General features: G+C 52.5%; 3 protein-coding genes across 3 annotated transcripts; 1 reads left to right on the top strand and 2 right to left on the bottom strand.

Moving 5' to 3' along the window:
- Positions 1 to 3,704: 3,704 nt before the first annotated feature.
- On the bottom strand, positions 3,705 to 4,531 carry GLOTRDRAFT_92856 (uncharacterized protein; the record flags this gene model as incomplete). Its single annotated transcript, XM_007866930.1, has 2 exons — positions 3,705 to 3,997; positions 4,093 to 4,531. 2 exons carry the CDS (start codon positions 4,529 to 4,531, stop codon positions 3,705 to 3,707), a joined length of 732 nt encoding a protein of 243 aa, XP_007865121.1.
- A 388-nt stretch (positions 4,532 to 4,919) lies between these two features.
- GLOTRDRAFT_39986 (MFS monosaccharide transporter) lies at positions 4,920 to 6,757 on the top strand (the record flags this gene model as incomplete). The annotated part of the gene is made up of 5 exons (XM_007866617.1): positions 4,920 to 4,997; positions 5,048 to 5,261; positions 5,319 to 5,704; positions 5,765 to 6,419; positions 6,477 to 6,757. The coding sequence occupies 5 exons, from the start codon at positions 4,920 to 4,922 to the stop codon at positions 6,755 to 6,757; spliced, it is 1,614 nt and encodes a 537-aa protein (XP_007864808.1).
- Positions 6,758 to 8,454: 1,697 nt separating this feature from the next.
- Positions 8,455 to 12,154, bottom strand: GLOTRDRAFT_92854 (uncharacterized protein; the record flags this gene model as incomplete). The annotated part of the gene is made up of 13 exons (XM_007866929.1): positions 8,455 to 8,751; positions 8,849 to 8,936; positions 9,093 to 9,597; positions 9,658 to 9,719; positions 9,768 to 10,090; positions 10,132 to 10,208; positions 10,324 to 10,472; positions 10,543 to 10,704; positions 10,855 to 11,105; positions 11,157 to 11,429; positions 11,483 to 11,612; positions 11,740 to 12,008; positions 12,056 to 12,154. The coding sequence occupies 13 exons, from the start codon at positions 12,152 to 12,154 to the stop codon at positions 8,455 to 8,457; spliced, it is 2,685 nt and encodes an 894-aa protein (XP_007865120.1).
- Between the last annotated feature and the right edge of the window lie 25 nt (positions 12,155 to 12,179).

Below are 12,179 nucleotides of genomic sequence, written 5' to 3'. Positions count from 1 at the left end.
CCCTATTACCGTTGCCGAGCAGGACCAGGTCGACTTTAGGAAATCGAGCACAGCAATGCGGGCTTGCACTCGGGGTCCTGGCACCGCGTGATGGAAAAGAGTGACATCCACCTCTAAATATCGAGTTCCTCCTGTGCTAATGCTTGTTGACTTCTATGTGCTCTCTAAGTACACTTCTATTAGGTCTGAGAGTATGGAGAGAGCCTATATACATAGTCTGGTACAGTATATGTGTAATTAGCACCCTTCTCTGTATGAATTATGCAATACTATATATTACCAAGGTCTGCCTATGGTATAAGTGACAACTCTGCTTCGTTGTTGAAGATCTAGAAATACCATGAAGTCCGGTTCATAGCTTGTATACACTCGGCATGGAATTGTAGGAGTGGTGGTGTTTCAGGATTGATGTGACTCTCTAACATGCATCCCGAGTCGGAAGGTAACAAGGTACATTGGTGAAGTACTCTGTGCCTCAAAGGCTCCAACAAGAATTCCAGTGGAGGAAAGTGCTATTTGAAGCAATGTATTGCACTTTATAGTAGGTTGGATAGCTAACAACAGTGGACTATATGTTGGTATCAGAAGCCGGCCAGTGAATTAAGTACATGTCCTAGGCTACTACTAAATCTGAGTGTGACCAGTCTCATCTCCTGGCAACTTGTATCATCAATGTAGAGAAACATTGAACATATCACCATTGAAGCTGCTACTTAGTTGAAGCTTCAATATGGCTTGAATGAACAATGCTTCCCTCTTGGGCCTCGAAGTTGACTTAAGTACCACCCAAGTATGGCAGTAGTCACACTATATATGGTAGATGTCTAGCTACTGGAAATGTGCCTACAGGTCACAGATCCACGCCACAGAGACCCCAACGCCACAATCCGAACTCGTGACGCTCAAAGTTGACCTGGTCCTGCTCGGCAACAGTACCCTATAGACAGGATTGCTCGCCTATTTACTGGCTATTGAGGAGACATCATTTACAAGTCTAGCATTGATGAAGAGTTATGGAGGCAGCAGCACACACAGTGCGCCCTACACAACTCACCTGTATTGAGTGGATGCTGTAGCTACTGGTAAAGCTTGTATGAACAACCCCTTGTCATTAGGCAGCAGAGCTGCAGGGTTTATATACACTGTGGCCCATAGGCTGACTAAGCTACGTGGAATATCTATAATCCTACTGAGCTCCACCTATGATGTCACTGACCCACATGAGCTCCATGCCTTGTACAATAGTGGAATATACCAGAATATTCCAGAGGGTTCCGGTACGTTCTGGTACGTTGTAGAACCTGGCAGCTAAGTCAGTGCCCAGTTCAACAAGCATGTGATGACGTCGACAGTTCGACCAGGTCACAACAACGTGCAACTTGAATCTGAAAATGGCCGCGGCCTCAATCCCGAAATACATCAATCGGGTGTCGGCATCGCTGAAAGGTCCGTTAAGTTGAATCTGTCGACGACGTTGACATGGATGTAAATTTACGGGAAGCCACCTGGCCTTCAAGAATAGTGATCTTCGCAGCCACACAGCGGCGGCCCGGGGACCAAACTATGTCTTGCGCTGCACTCAGGACACTGGCAATCCTCAATCGCAGCCCATTGTGTGTCCTCCGTCTGTTTGGCTTGAGATTTACTAGTTATTGCTAGATTGCAGATTGCAACAGACGCAGATTGTTAAACCTACGTCAGTAACAGGCTCCGTTCGAGGAGGTTTGTCATAGTACGTGGAATGGCTGTCGTTTACAGTGTCTAACCAAGCGGGTGATTTACAGATGTCAAAGCACTGGCATGTCCCGACTCGGACCGGTACTTGATGTTGAATCTTCCATTTCCAGAGAATGTTGGTGACGGGACTTGAGCCAGGTTGTACCTATCTTAACTGCCACATCGCTCATACGAAGGGACGTCCTACGTTCCTGCACTCCAACCTCAGTTCATCCATTCATACGGCCTATTCCCGCTCTTCCACAGCACCCTGAACGCCAGATTCAGCTGACATGGTTCGGCCGCGACCAGCTCCATTAACGGGGCCCACAGGTCTTTGTTATAACACCATTCCTCTCATACTTTGTCGACCTGCGCATCCCAGGCAGCATATCAGACCCTTATGACGTACCCTCGGCCACCCGTAGCAGAAAGCTGAGCTCTGCTCTGGGAAAGCGTGAGTGCGTCCTGCATATCTCATCACATGTTGCGCTGATATGCTCCAGAACTTCATAATCTGCCTCCCATTTGCAGATGATGGGTTATTCGCTGGTCAATTTTGCAGGCTTGTAAGACGGAACCTCTCATCCACGTTCGATAAACACGGACTCATGACACAGGCATTTAGGAGAGAAACAAGTTCTCGATAGATGGACGGTACTCAAGCATCAGCGGGTATGTCGTAAGTGATAAGTTGTCCACTGAGTGCGCGTGTGATCGCTGACTGACATGACATGTTCTATCATACCCTCGAGCCCTCAAGTAGAGCCACAGTGTTATGATTTTCCCATGCTTATTTCATTCCATTTCCATTCTGAGCATTGCTATCGGACAGTACCTTTCTCTGAGTAGAACTTCCCATGGACGCTACGTTCTTCCCACACGTTATCTCCCTTGACTCACCTTCTACCAATGGGCGCCCTTGTATTTCTCATTTCTCTGAGTTACGTTCTCACAGGATAGCTTACGCGTCCTTTCTCATTGTTCTCTTCTTTGGGTATCAACCCCTATACCAGTTACTATATATACCGTAGGAAAACCCATGTATTCCTTAGTTCAACCTCCTGTTGAATACAGCGATTACCTGGACTCTTGACTTGACCGTTGGCATTGGCCCGGCCAGACCTACCTTTCAGTACGCTTACTGAGGTAGTGACGACATAACTGTTGGCACGTGGCCCAGTTATCTCAAGACGACTAGTTAGGACATCGCTTCCTAACACGCAGCTCGGATTCAATTCCTACTCGAGAGGATCTGTGCTTGTCCTGACAATGTGTCTGCTCTTTTCTGTGGCAACAGCCATCAGGCGTATAAGTCCTCACTAGGCCTCACTGCCGCCGGTCTAGTTCTCCCCTCCAAGCCCTATCTAATTATAGCCACACATCGGGAAGTCGAAGACCGCCTTCTCAAGGCAGGGCATGGATTCAAGGAATGCGGGGGCAGGGACAAGACGACCCGGAGAGTGTGCGTTCCAATTCCACCGACAATTCCTCGCATATTCGCTGGGCCGATGATGGTGTCCAGCGTGTGTCGCGGGGCTTCAATCACGAGGCGCGAAGCGCGGGCCGGGTGTGGCAGCGGTGGCAGAATGTGATAACGCGTTCAGAATGCACTGACCGGGACGGAGACGGAGACGGGGCGGAGGTATATTCTGTGATCTTGTTGACTGGATCTGGGCGACGCGTCAGCTGACTGGGTTCTCTGAGACGAGTGCAAGGTTTCAACTGGGGAGCGTGTTGTGCTCGATGCTGCTTCAGAACCAGCGGGGGCTTCTCTAAGTTGCATCACAGAGCGTGGCTTTGTGCTGTCTCCGATCAGATAGGAGAAAGAGGAAGAGCGGTATATATAGCGCGAGCCGTTCGTCCTCCTCGTTCCTCACTTTAATTATCCTCTTCAGACCGCGTCTCGTCCTCCTTCCGTTGCGCTCGAACGAGTACTATGTCGAAGCCGGAACATGGATTCTAAGCTCCAGGCCTCGAGCCTCAGATCAAGAGGAGGGGGACTTTGTCCAGTGCAGACGGCTGTCCTTCGACCCCAGCGGGTCCGAAGCTGTCAAATCCAAGGTGCGAAGATCACCATCGACGCTACGTTTTGGGTTTGGGCTACAGGGGAGTATTGGGTTTCCATAAGGTGGCGATGGGGCGCGATTGGGTGGGAATATACTCAGTGCAGTGGGCGTTCCCAGCATCACCCAAGGCTGAAGTAATGTACATTCAGGAACGATGTACTGTGCGGCTGTATCGGACGATGAATGGGAGGAAAATTTGCAGGAGCCTGAGGCTGGACGGTGCGGGATGATCGCAGTGTTCCAGACTGACAGGCCCCCCTCCCCGTGGGGAGTTGTAGAACGTCTGACAGAGATGGGGCATCGTTACCTGTAAGATCGACACGGCGGACATTTGCCAGAAAATGCGAGGGCGGGCGGCTGAGGCACAGAGCGGGGGTGGCGAGGATGGAAGGTCTGAGAATCTGGCCAGGCACGCGGGGGCCCCGCAGGCTCGTGATTGGTGTGCCGCGTGCGCTTCGCACTGCGCTCGCAAATGGCGACGGCGGGCGGGCGATGGTATCACGCAGAAGGACGATGATGCCTGTGCTGTGCTCGTCAAAGGGCGTGTTCGTCGAGTATGACGATGGCAAAGGTGAAGGGGGCCCCAGAATAGCGCGCGGCATGGACATGCGGAGGCCTGGGGAAAGCACCCGAGCATCCGAGATCACAATGGAGGACCAAAGATCCGGGCGTTTCAGCAGCGGGGCGAAATCTTTGAGGCGCGGAACATGCGCAACGTCGACGAGGGTGTTCGGGGCCGAAAGCATTTGCGCGACACAGCAACGGGTGGCAGCGTGCCCGGACGTCCCCGGGGCACTTTGAGCATCGACCCCCCTTCATATTCTCCCTGTTTTCCATGCACGGCCATCTTCGAAGCAGATTCCCCAGAGAGTTGCGGGGCATCACGAATAGCACGCACCGGGCAAGTCGAGCCCGGGTGCATGGAATGTTCCTGGATCTCGATCGTCCATCAGTGATCGTGCGGTGACAGGGCATCATGCGTGTCACAGGTGTTGCACATGGATGCGTCAAGCCAAGGGTGCCCTGTCGCCTGCCATAAAAGCCGCCGCGTCGGTCGCTGCCCTCTTGTCGTTCGCCCTCCTCTCAGGTCGCCTCCACCGTCGCCCGCATCCCTCATGCGAATATTTCCTAACAATGCCCGGTGGTCCAGTCGCTTCAGGCCCGGGGATCGGCGCCAATGCACCCAAGAACAAGTTTGCGGGCATTCTAATGGTTCGTCTCCTCCTTCATCACGTCAAACACCTCTCACCGTTTTCCCCCAGACATCCTTTGCCGCCTTTGGTGGTATTCTCTACGGTTACGATACCGGTGTCATCTCAGGTATCAAGGTCATGTGCGATTGGCTCGAGACCTTTGGTAAACACGACCCCTCGAGATTCGCTGGCGCTTGTGCAAACACCTCCGGCGCTGACTACGGCATCTCCTCCTCCACCGAGTCCCTCGTCGTTTCCATCTTATCCGCTGGTACCTTCTTCGGTAAGCTTCTGAACCCCCGTCCACTCTTCTTTCACCACTCACTTTTTCCCCTTCCAGGTGCCCTCCTCGGTGCCCCCATCGCCGACTACATCGGTCGCAAGTGGGGTATCGTCCTCGCCTGCCTGGTCTTCTCCGCCGGTGTAGCAATGCAAACCGGCTCCACCGCCATTGCCCTCTTCGTCGTCGGCCGTGTCTTTGCCGGTCTCGGCGTCGGTATCATCTCCACCCTCATCCCCATGTACCAGTCCGAGTGCGCCCCCAAGTGGATCCGTGGTGCCGTCATCTCCGCCTACCAGTGGGCCATCACCATCGGTCTCCTCCTCGCTGCCATTGTCAACAACACCACCCAGCACTGCCCCAACCACTCTGCATGGCGTATCCCCATTGCCATGCAGTTCATCTGGGCTGCCGTCCTCTCCCTCGGTATGATGTTCTTTCCCGAGGTGCATTTTCTCCCCTCCCTCGTTTTTTCTGACAACAAAAGTCTGATGTGTTACCGTTAGTCTCCCCGTTGGCTCATCAAGCATGGCCGCGATGCCGACGCTGCCAAGGCCCTCTCTCGTCTTACTTCCCTCAACGCCCACAATCCCGAGGTCGAGACTGAGCTGGCCGATATCCGCGCTAACCTCAAGGCCGAGGAGCAGATTGGCGAGCACTCGTACGCCAACTGCTTCCGCAGCGGTCCCAACAAGATCACTCTCTGCACCTGGACCGGTATCATCCTCCAGGCGTGGCAGCAGCTCACCGGTATCAACTTCATCTTCTACTACGGCACGACCTTCTTCCAGAACTCTGGCATCTCGGACGCCTTCCTGATCAACGTCGCCACCAACGTCATCAACGTAGGCATGACCCTCTCCGGCATGTGGGGTGTCGAGCGCTTTGGTCGCCGCCGCTTGCTCCTGATCGGCGCCATCGGTATGACCATCTGCGAGTTCCTCGTCGCCATCGTCGGTGTCACTGTTTCGGTCGATAACACTGCGGGCCAAAAGGTGCTCATCGCGTTTGTGTGCATCTACATTGCGTTCTTCGCCTCCACCTGGGGTCCCATTGCTTGGGTCGTCGTTGGTGAGATTTACCCACTCGCCGTCCGTGCCAAGGCCATGTCCCTCGCCACCGCCTCCACCTGGTTGTGGAACTTTGGTATCAGCTATGCCAGTGAGTATCATCCGCTACATCCTGCATTCTCTCGAGGCTAATCGGCTCGTTCTTTAGCACCCTACATGGTCAACTCTGGCCCGGGCAACGCGGACCTCAGTGTAAAGGTGTTCTTCGTATGGGGCTCGACCTGCGCGTGCTGTATCCTGTTCACGTACTTCTTCATCCCCGAGATGAAGGGCCTCTCGCTCGAGCAGGTCGACATCCTCTACCAGAACACGACGCCGCGCCGCTCGGTACAGTACCGCAAGCAGCTCGTCGCGGAGGACGTGCACGCCTTGGACCTCCAGGGTGAGAAGCACGGCGCCGTGTACGAGCACTCGGACGACAAGGTGTAAAAGTAGTCCTTTTTGTTTTTCCCCCTCTCGGGTTGGTGAGGCGAGAGTGGTGTGCGTTGATTGATGGACCTTCACGATGCACCTGTGCGCCGATTATCATCACATACGATTACGAGTAATATGTATAACTATTCCCCCGCCTTTGCATGATTCCCCTGCTTCTTTGCAATGCAATGTCATGTTGGATGCAATGTCAATGTTTTGTTTGTATCACTACTTGTCAGTGTGAACATGAGCTTGGACTGTGTTTCAGCGAAAGGCTACGATGATGGGTGGATTCCTCCACTACAGTACGCTCCCTTCAGGTTCGGAACCGTGATCAGCTTGGCTTACGTCAACGTCCGTGTAGGCCTGCAGCTTTTCCGATGATGCTCCAGAAGGTTAGACTGAGCATGCATGCTCAAGTCGTCCCGTGAGGCCGGTCTTTCATTCATATCTTAGCTCGAGCTGATCTGGCCAGGAACGAACCCACCGTCCCACCCTCGGCGGGGACAGTTGACCTGCAGGCCTATCTGGACTATGGATGCAGGTGATGTGGCAACCTTCGCGTCGGCCGATAGGGACATCTCTGACTTTCCTTCCAGCCACAGTACGTGCACTTATCAATTTCGCCCACCGGTACTGGTGAGTTTAGACCTTGACGAATAGAGCTGGAGGATGGGTACTGACGCCGCTGTCAGACTAGTACTGCCCTCTGATACACGTTCAGGGTGCGCGGGGCATCCTTTCTGCGGATTGTGTCCGTGGAAATGCGATATTCCATACCGCTACTCTTTGCCCGGCCTTGTATCCGATGCAGTTCGGTCACTGCGCACTTGCCAGGGTCTGCTTTGGCCGCTTGAAGGACACTCGATGAGCAAGCCCCTCTGTCCGTCCGGTGTCACCTGCATGTCCGAGTTCCCAGTCTGCCTGCCACTGGGAAGGCAGAGCACGGGCCGGCGTATGTAAAAAGTACGTTGTCTTATCGCCCTTTGCTTGCGCGCTCACCGCTCGAGTCTCAGGCTGCTCCGACTCCGGGCAGTATCCACGACACGAGCTCGCCAGGATGAACGCGTTGTTTGATTGAACATACTAATAATACCAGGTACCGATCTACCGGAGTGCACGATGAATTGATGACAGACGGGCGGTGTTCACGCTCTGGTCATGGCAGGCGTGATTCTTCCAACGCTCTCAGGTGCCTGCGGAAACATCGGGATATTCATGATTCAAGTGTGGCGATAGGAACTCAGAGTATATGCTCTTCTGCTCGGAAAGGCAAGGATTTTCTATGTGCTTTTCGCAACCGCTAACGTGCGCTATTTGAAAGGTCACATACGGGCTCATCCCCGACGCCTGTGGCCGACGGTGCTCACCGACGTGACCGGCAGCTCCGAGTCAGACAACAGCCTGTACCTTGGACCTGGGAGACTCATCTGGCGTATTTCCACTTCGCCAACAGCATGCCTTCTTTGAGAGATTTCACTTCGCATACGATAGCACTAATGGGTATCTCGATTTTGTAGTGACGAAACACATGAAGACGACACAAGTTCCAGATGGGATGAGGAGGCTGAATTTGTGCACAGTATTCATTGATGTATGAGTACGTGAATGCATGATTGCTACTACAACGGAAAAACCTTTCATGTATCATGACGATGAGCACCATTCTGTCCCGTCCCATTTCTTCCTGAATGCAGTGCTGCAGCCGCCCATCAATTTGAATCACTGTTCTCAGGCTCGGATTGCTCGGTGACAGCTGCAAGCAGGGGTGCTGCTCTTGCTTTGGCCTGCTTGGGAGATTGCGGCTTGTGCCAATAACCATCATCAACAGTCAGTGAACGAGCCTTCGTGAGTGGTGTGAGATCCTTGTCCAACAGGTAATCCTGGTTGGCAGAATCCAGTGATTTAAAGAGATCGCGCAGGCGTTGAGCATGCTCTGCCATCACATATGCCACAAAGGTAGTGACGTTGAGGGCATCCAAAGGATTCCGGAGATCAACCTTCGTCGCCTATTCGTCTGCAATACAGATAACCTATAAACCAACATTCAAGGTTATCAGTGAAGCCATGGTCACTGAGGTCACTGATGAACAAACAGGAACTCACATGGTGAGTAGTTGTTCGCCCACCTCCAAATGGGACATGTGTCGTCTTTACCTCATTCCAGGCAGATGATAATACTCCAATTGAGCCACTGGTGACCAAGCCAAAGACAGGAAATCAGCCAATATTCAACAACCGCATGAAGGTACATATTGCCACCAGTGAGAGACGCTCTTGATCAGTTGCAGCTTCCTCTGTCCATCCCTTCACGAGTCTCTTGAACTCTCAGACGAGCAGAGGAAGGTACAGGGCACGCGTGAAAATTGCCTTCCGCATGCGGGAACTTTCCCGTTTCGCTCGACTATCTTGCGTGCCACTGGCATCGCCTTGAGACGGTGCACCAGAGGAAGTGCGAGAGCCTGAGGCTGCAGTTGGAGGCGGACGATCTGCCAAGGGTTTGATCCCCGTCGATGGCTCGTACTCAGCCCGAGTACTGGGATTGATAGGGCGACGTGGACCGCTGTTGAAGACACTGCCACCGTAGCTGGTTCTCCCGGGCTGCTCTTCAGTCTCATTTGACCAGGTATCTGCAACATCATCGTCATCTTTGGACGAGTCGGGAGCAATGGATGGAGTCCAAATGGACACGGCATCTGCGACATCCTTGGCAGGGAAGATATCATCAATGGTTAGATAGAGGATGCCGTCTGCAGTACCCGAGCGCGGCTCCTCCTGCGCTGCAGCTGGCTCCATTTCAGAACGGTCTGACATAACATCATTGTGCCATTTGTAGGCCAAATACCCATCATATCCTGCTTCCGCCGGAGGCATCAAAGCATGATAGAGGTCATAAACATCACTTCAGTGTACACCACCAGGGACAGGGTAACTCTGGGGAGCCGAATACTCCGAATACTTCAATTTAGTTTCCTTTCTGTGCACATTGTTGAGCTCAGAATTCATTACATAAGGTAGAACATACGAGTATCCCACACAGTCCATCGCGGCACGCTCCACAATTGTCTGAATTAATTGGTCCCAGTGAAAGCGATATGTGGCTTCATTCTGCACCAGGGTGAGCTTCTCATCTTCAGCCTTATCCTCGTTGGCATTGACAGGGCCAATCAAATGAACAGCTTGCACCACCTGGAAGACCCCATGCAGTGATCGTTGGATAATACTTTCAACACCGGGGGTCATGTAGCCAATGAAACAACTGGAATACCATGCGTAGCCATCAAGAAGTTCGGCAAGAAGCTGTTCTTGCTCAGTACATATATGGCGCCTTATAGTCTGGAAAATCATCTGTGAGCCGAAGTGCGACAGTCGATATGCAGGGTACACACTGGCTCAGGGCCCGTGAACCATACTGGTGCTATACTGTAAATGGATTCCTTTGGAATGGTGCACAAGCCGGCAAATCCTTCGAGCGCATCACAGAATACAACCTTTCACACTACGAAATATCGTTGGGTGCGTGGGTGGGGCAGATTACCCTTTCACAAATCTATGAAACATCACAATCAATGGTCACGTACTGCAATTGGACGGAAGTAGAGCTGGACTAACACTGAGGCGCTGAGGAAGCTGAGATCCGCCGTGAAAGGGGTATTTAATTGCATGAATCAGCTTGCCCGCGAGACACTCATGATTTAACCGATCCAGTCGCAGAAGTACTGCTTTCAGACTGAGTACGCTTTCGTGAAGGCCTGCAACAATATTCAGCATTGTTGAGTCAGCAGTCACGGCCAGCTTACTGTGTATTTGCTTTGGGCAGTCCCTTCGCAGCGGACTGGCTGGACCGCGCCGTTGAGGTTGACGTCGATTGGGAGTCAGACTCCTGAGCAGCCTTTCCCGCTCCTTGTGCTCTTTCAGGTGCATCTCTCTGGCCGCCTTTGTTGCTTGTGGGCACGCGCAGCCTTTATGATTGTATCAGATGAAGCAGATCATGATATGAAGAGGAAAGACCTCACTGCATAGATTTCTGCTTTGACTTGGGCACCATTTCCACACCCCGATGGGTGTTAGAAGGGAACGACAGGAGGTTACTACCGCAACACAAGACTCACTGGGGAACCGTTGCTTCAAATACCGCTTCAGCCCAGAGCGTTATCGCCTCACGGCTAGAATAATCAGTGTGGGAGAGTTGCGGGTCATCGAGAATACCACGAGGGCAGAAGTCTGCTCGCCACGGTAAAACCTTATCTGCAGAAGACCGTTCGGAAAGAGAAGCAGAACGATACAACAGCAAGGCTAGCGTCAGAGCACTTAGCGGGTCACTGAGGTTGAATGGTGTTGGAGGGCGGATATGGATATCTGGCTGTGTATCGTGAGAAAGACTGTCAGATGTCTACTACTGCATCTATCTCACCAGATCATTGCCTTCTTCCACTGCTTCTTTCAGCCAAGCAATATATATGTGAACAACCGGACTTTTCTTTTCATAGGCTAGTCCAATTAATGGCCCACATGTGCCAACGGAGAGGCGGTGGTACAGAGCGCTCGTTAACAACAGGCGTATGTTGGAGGAATGGGCCACACAAGCATCGGTGGGGCCCTGCGGATCCGGACTTTTCAAGTAAAGCAGCTGTTGCAGACCACGATAATGCGTGATGCCAGTTATACAGCTGACCTCCTCGTCTTCCTGCCTTTAGCATCAGTGCCCGTATAGCTATCACATGAAGCATATGTGCTCACCACGTCAGAGTCCTGACCCGATTCTTCCGCATCAGCCAAATCGTCAGGTGCATCATGATCATCGGGCCCAAGACGGGTAGAGTCACGCTGGTCCACAACGCCTATGCGACTGACAACCAGTTCCACCCTTCTAGCAGAATGACGGGAGGGCATTCACCGGGACCACCTACAGGCGCCCTTGAGACCGCAAACATGACGGAAGCACTACAGGGATAAGACTCGGGATAAGTGACGTGGATGACCTAGAAAGCACTCACTGATGTTCATGTGTTTCGAGTGGAAAACATTTGCATAAAATGATAGACAACATCACAAGAACCTCCGGATACATGATCTTGTGATTGCAGTACTCTCCATTGTACCCTTGTATCACCATAGCCTGTCGTAAGACAAGTGCAAACAATTCTCGCAACAGCGTCTCCTCCTCGAGACTAAATCGATCGTCTGGCGCGAATGTGGCAGCATCGGCGGACACGACGCGAGCCAAGTAAAATTCTCGCGTGTCGGTGTAGTAGGAGGACAGGTCCTGAAGGGTCTCGTTATTGCGCACCAGAAGCATGAAGCTGCGCGTACCTCGTTTTTCATCCACGCGGGGAGGCGCGCTTGCTGTGGGTCCAGGAGTTGTCTGACTGGCCACGGGAGCCCATTCGTAAATTCTGAGCTCTCTGTCATCTAGAAAGATGTTGCTGTATGGAGC

Source organism: Gloeophyllum trabeum, assembly GCF_000344685.1.
Source record: "Gloeophyllum trabeum ATCC 11539 unplaced genomic scaffold GLOTRscaffold_00005, whole genome shotgun sequence".
NCBI classification, from domain to species: Eukaryota; Fungi; Basidiomycota; class Agaricomycetes; order Gloeophyllales; family Gloeophyllaceae; genus Gloeophyllum; species Gloeophyllum trabeum.
This window is presented reverse-complemented; position numbering and strand designations above follow the sequence as displayed.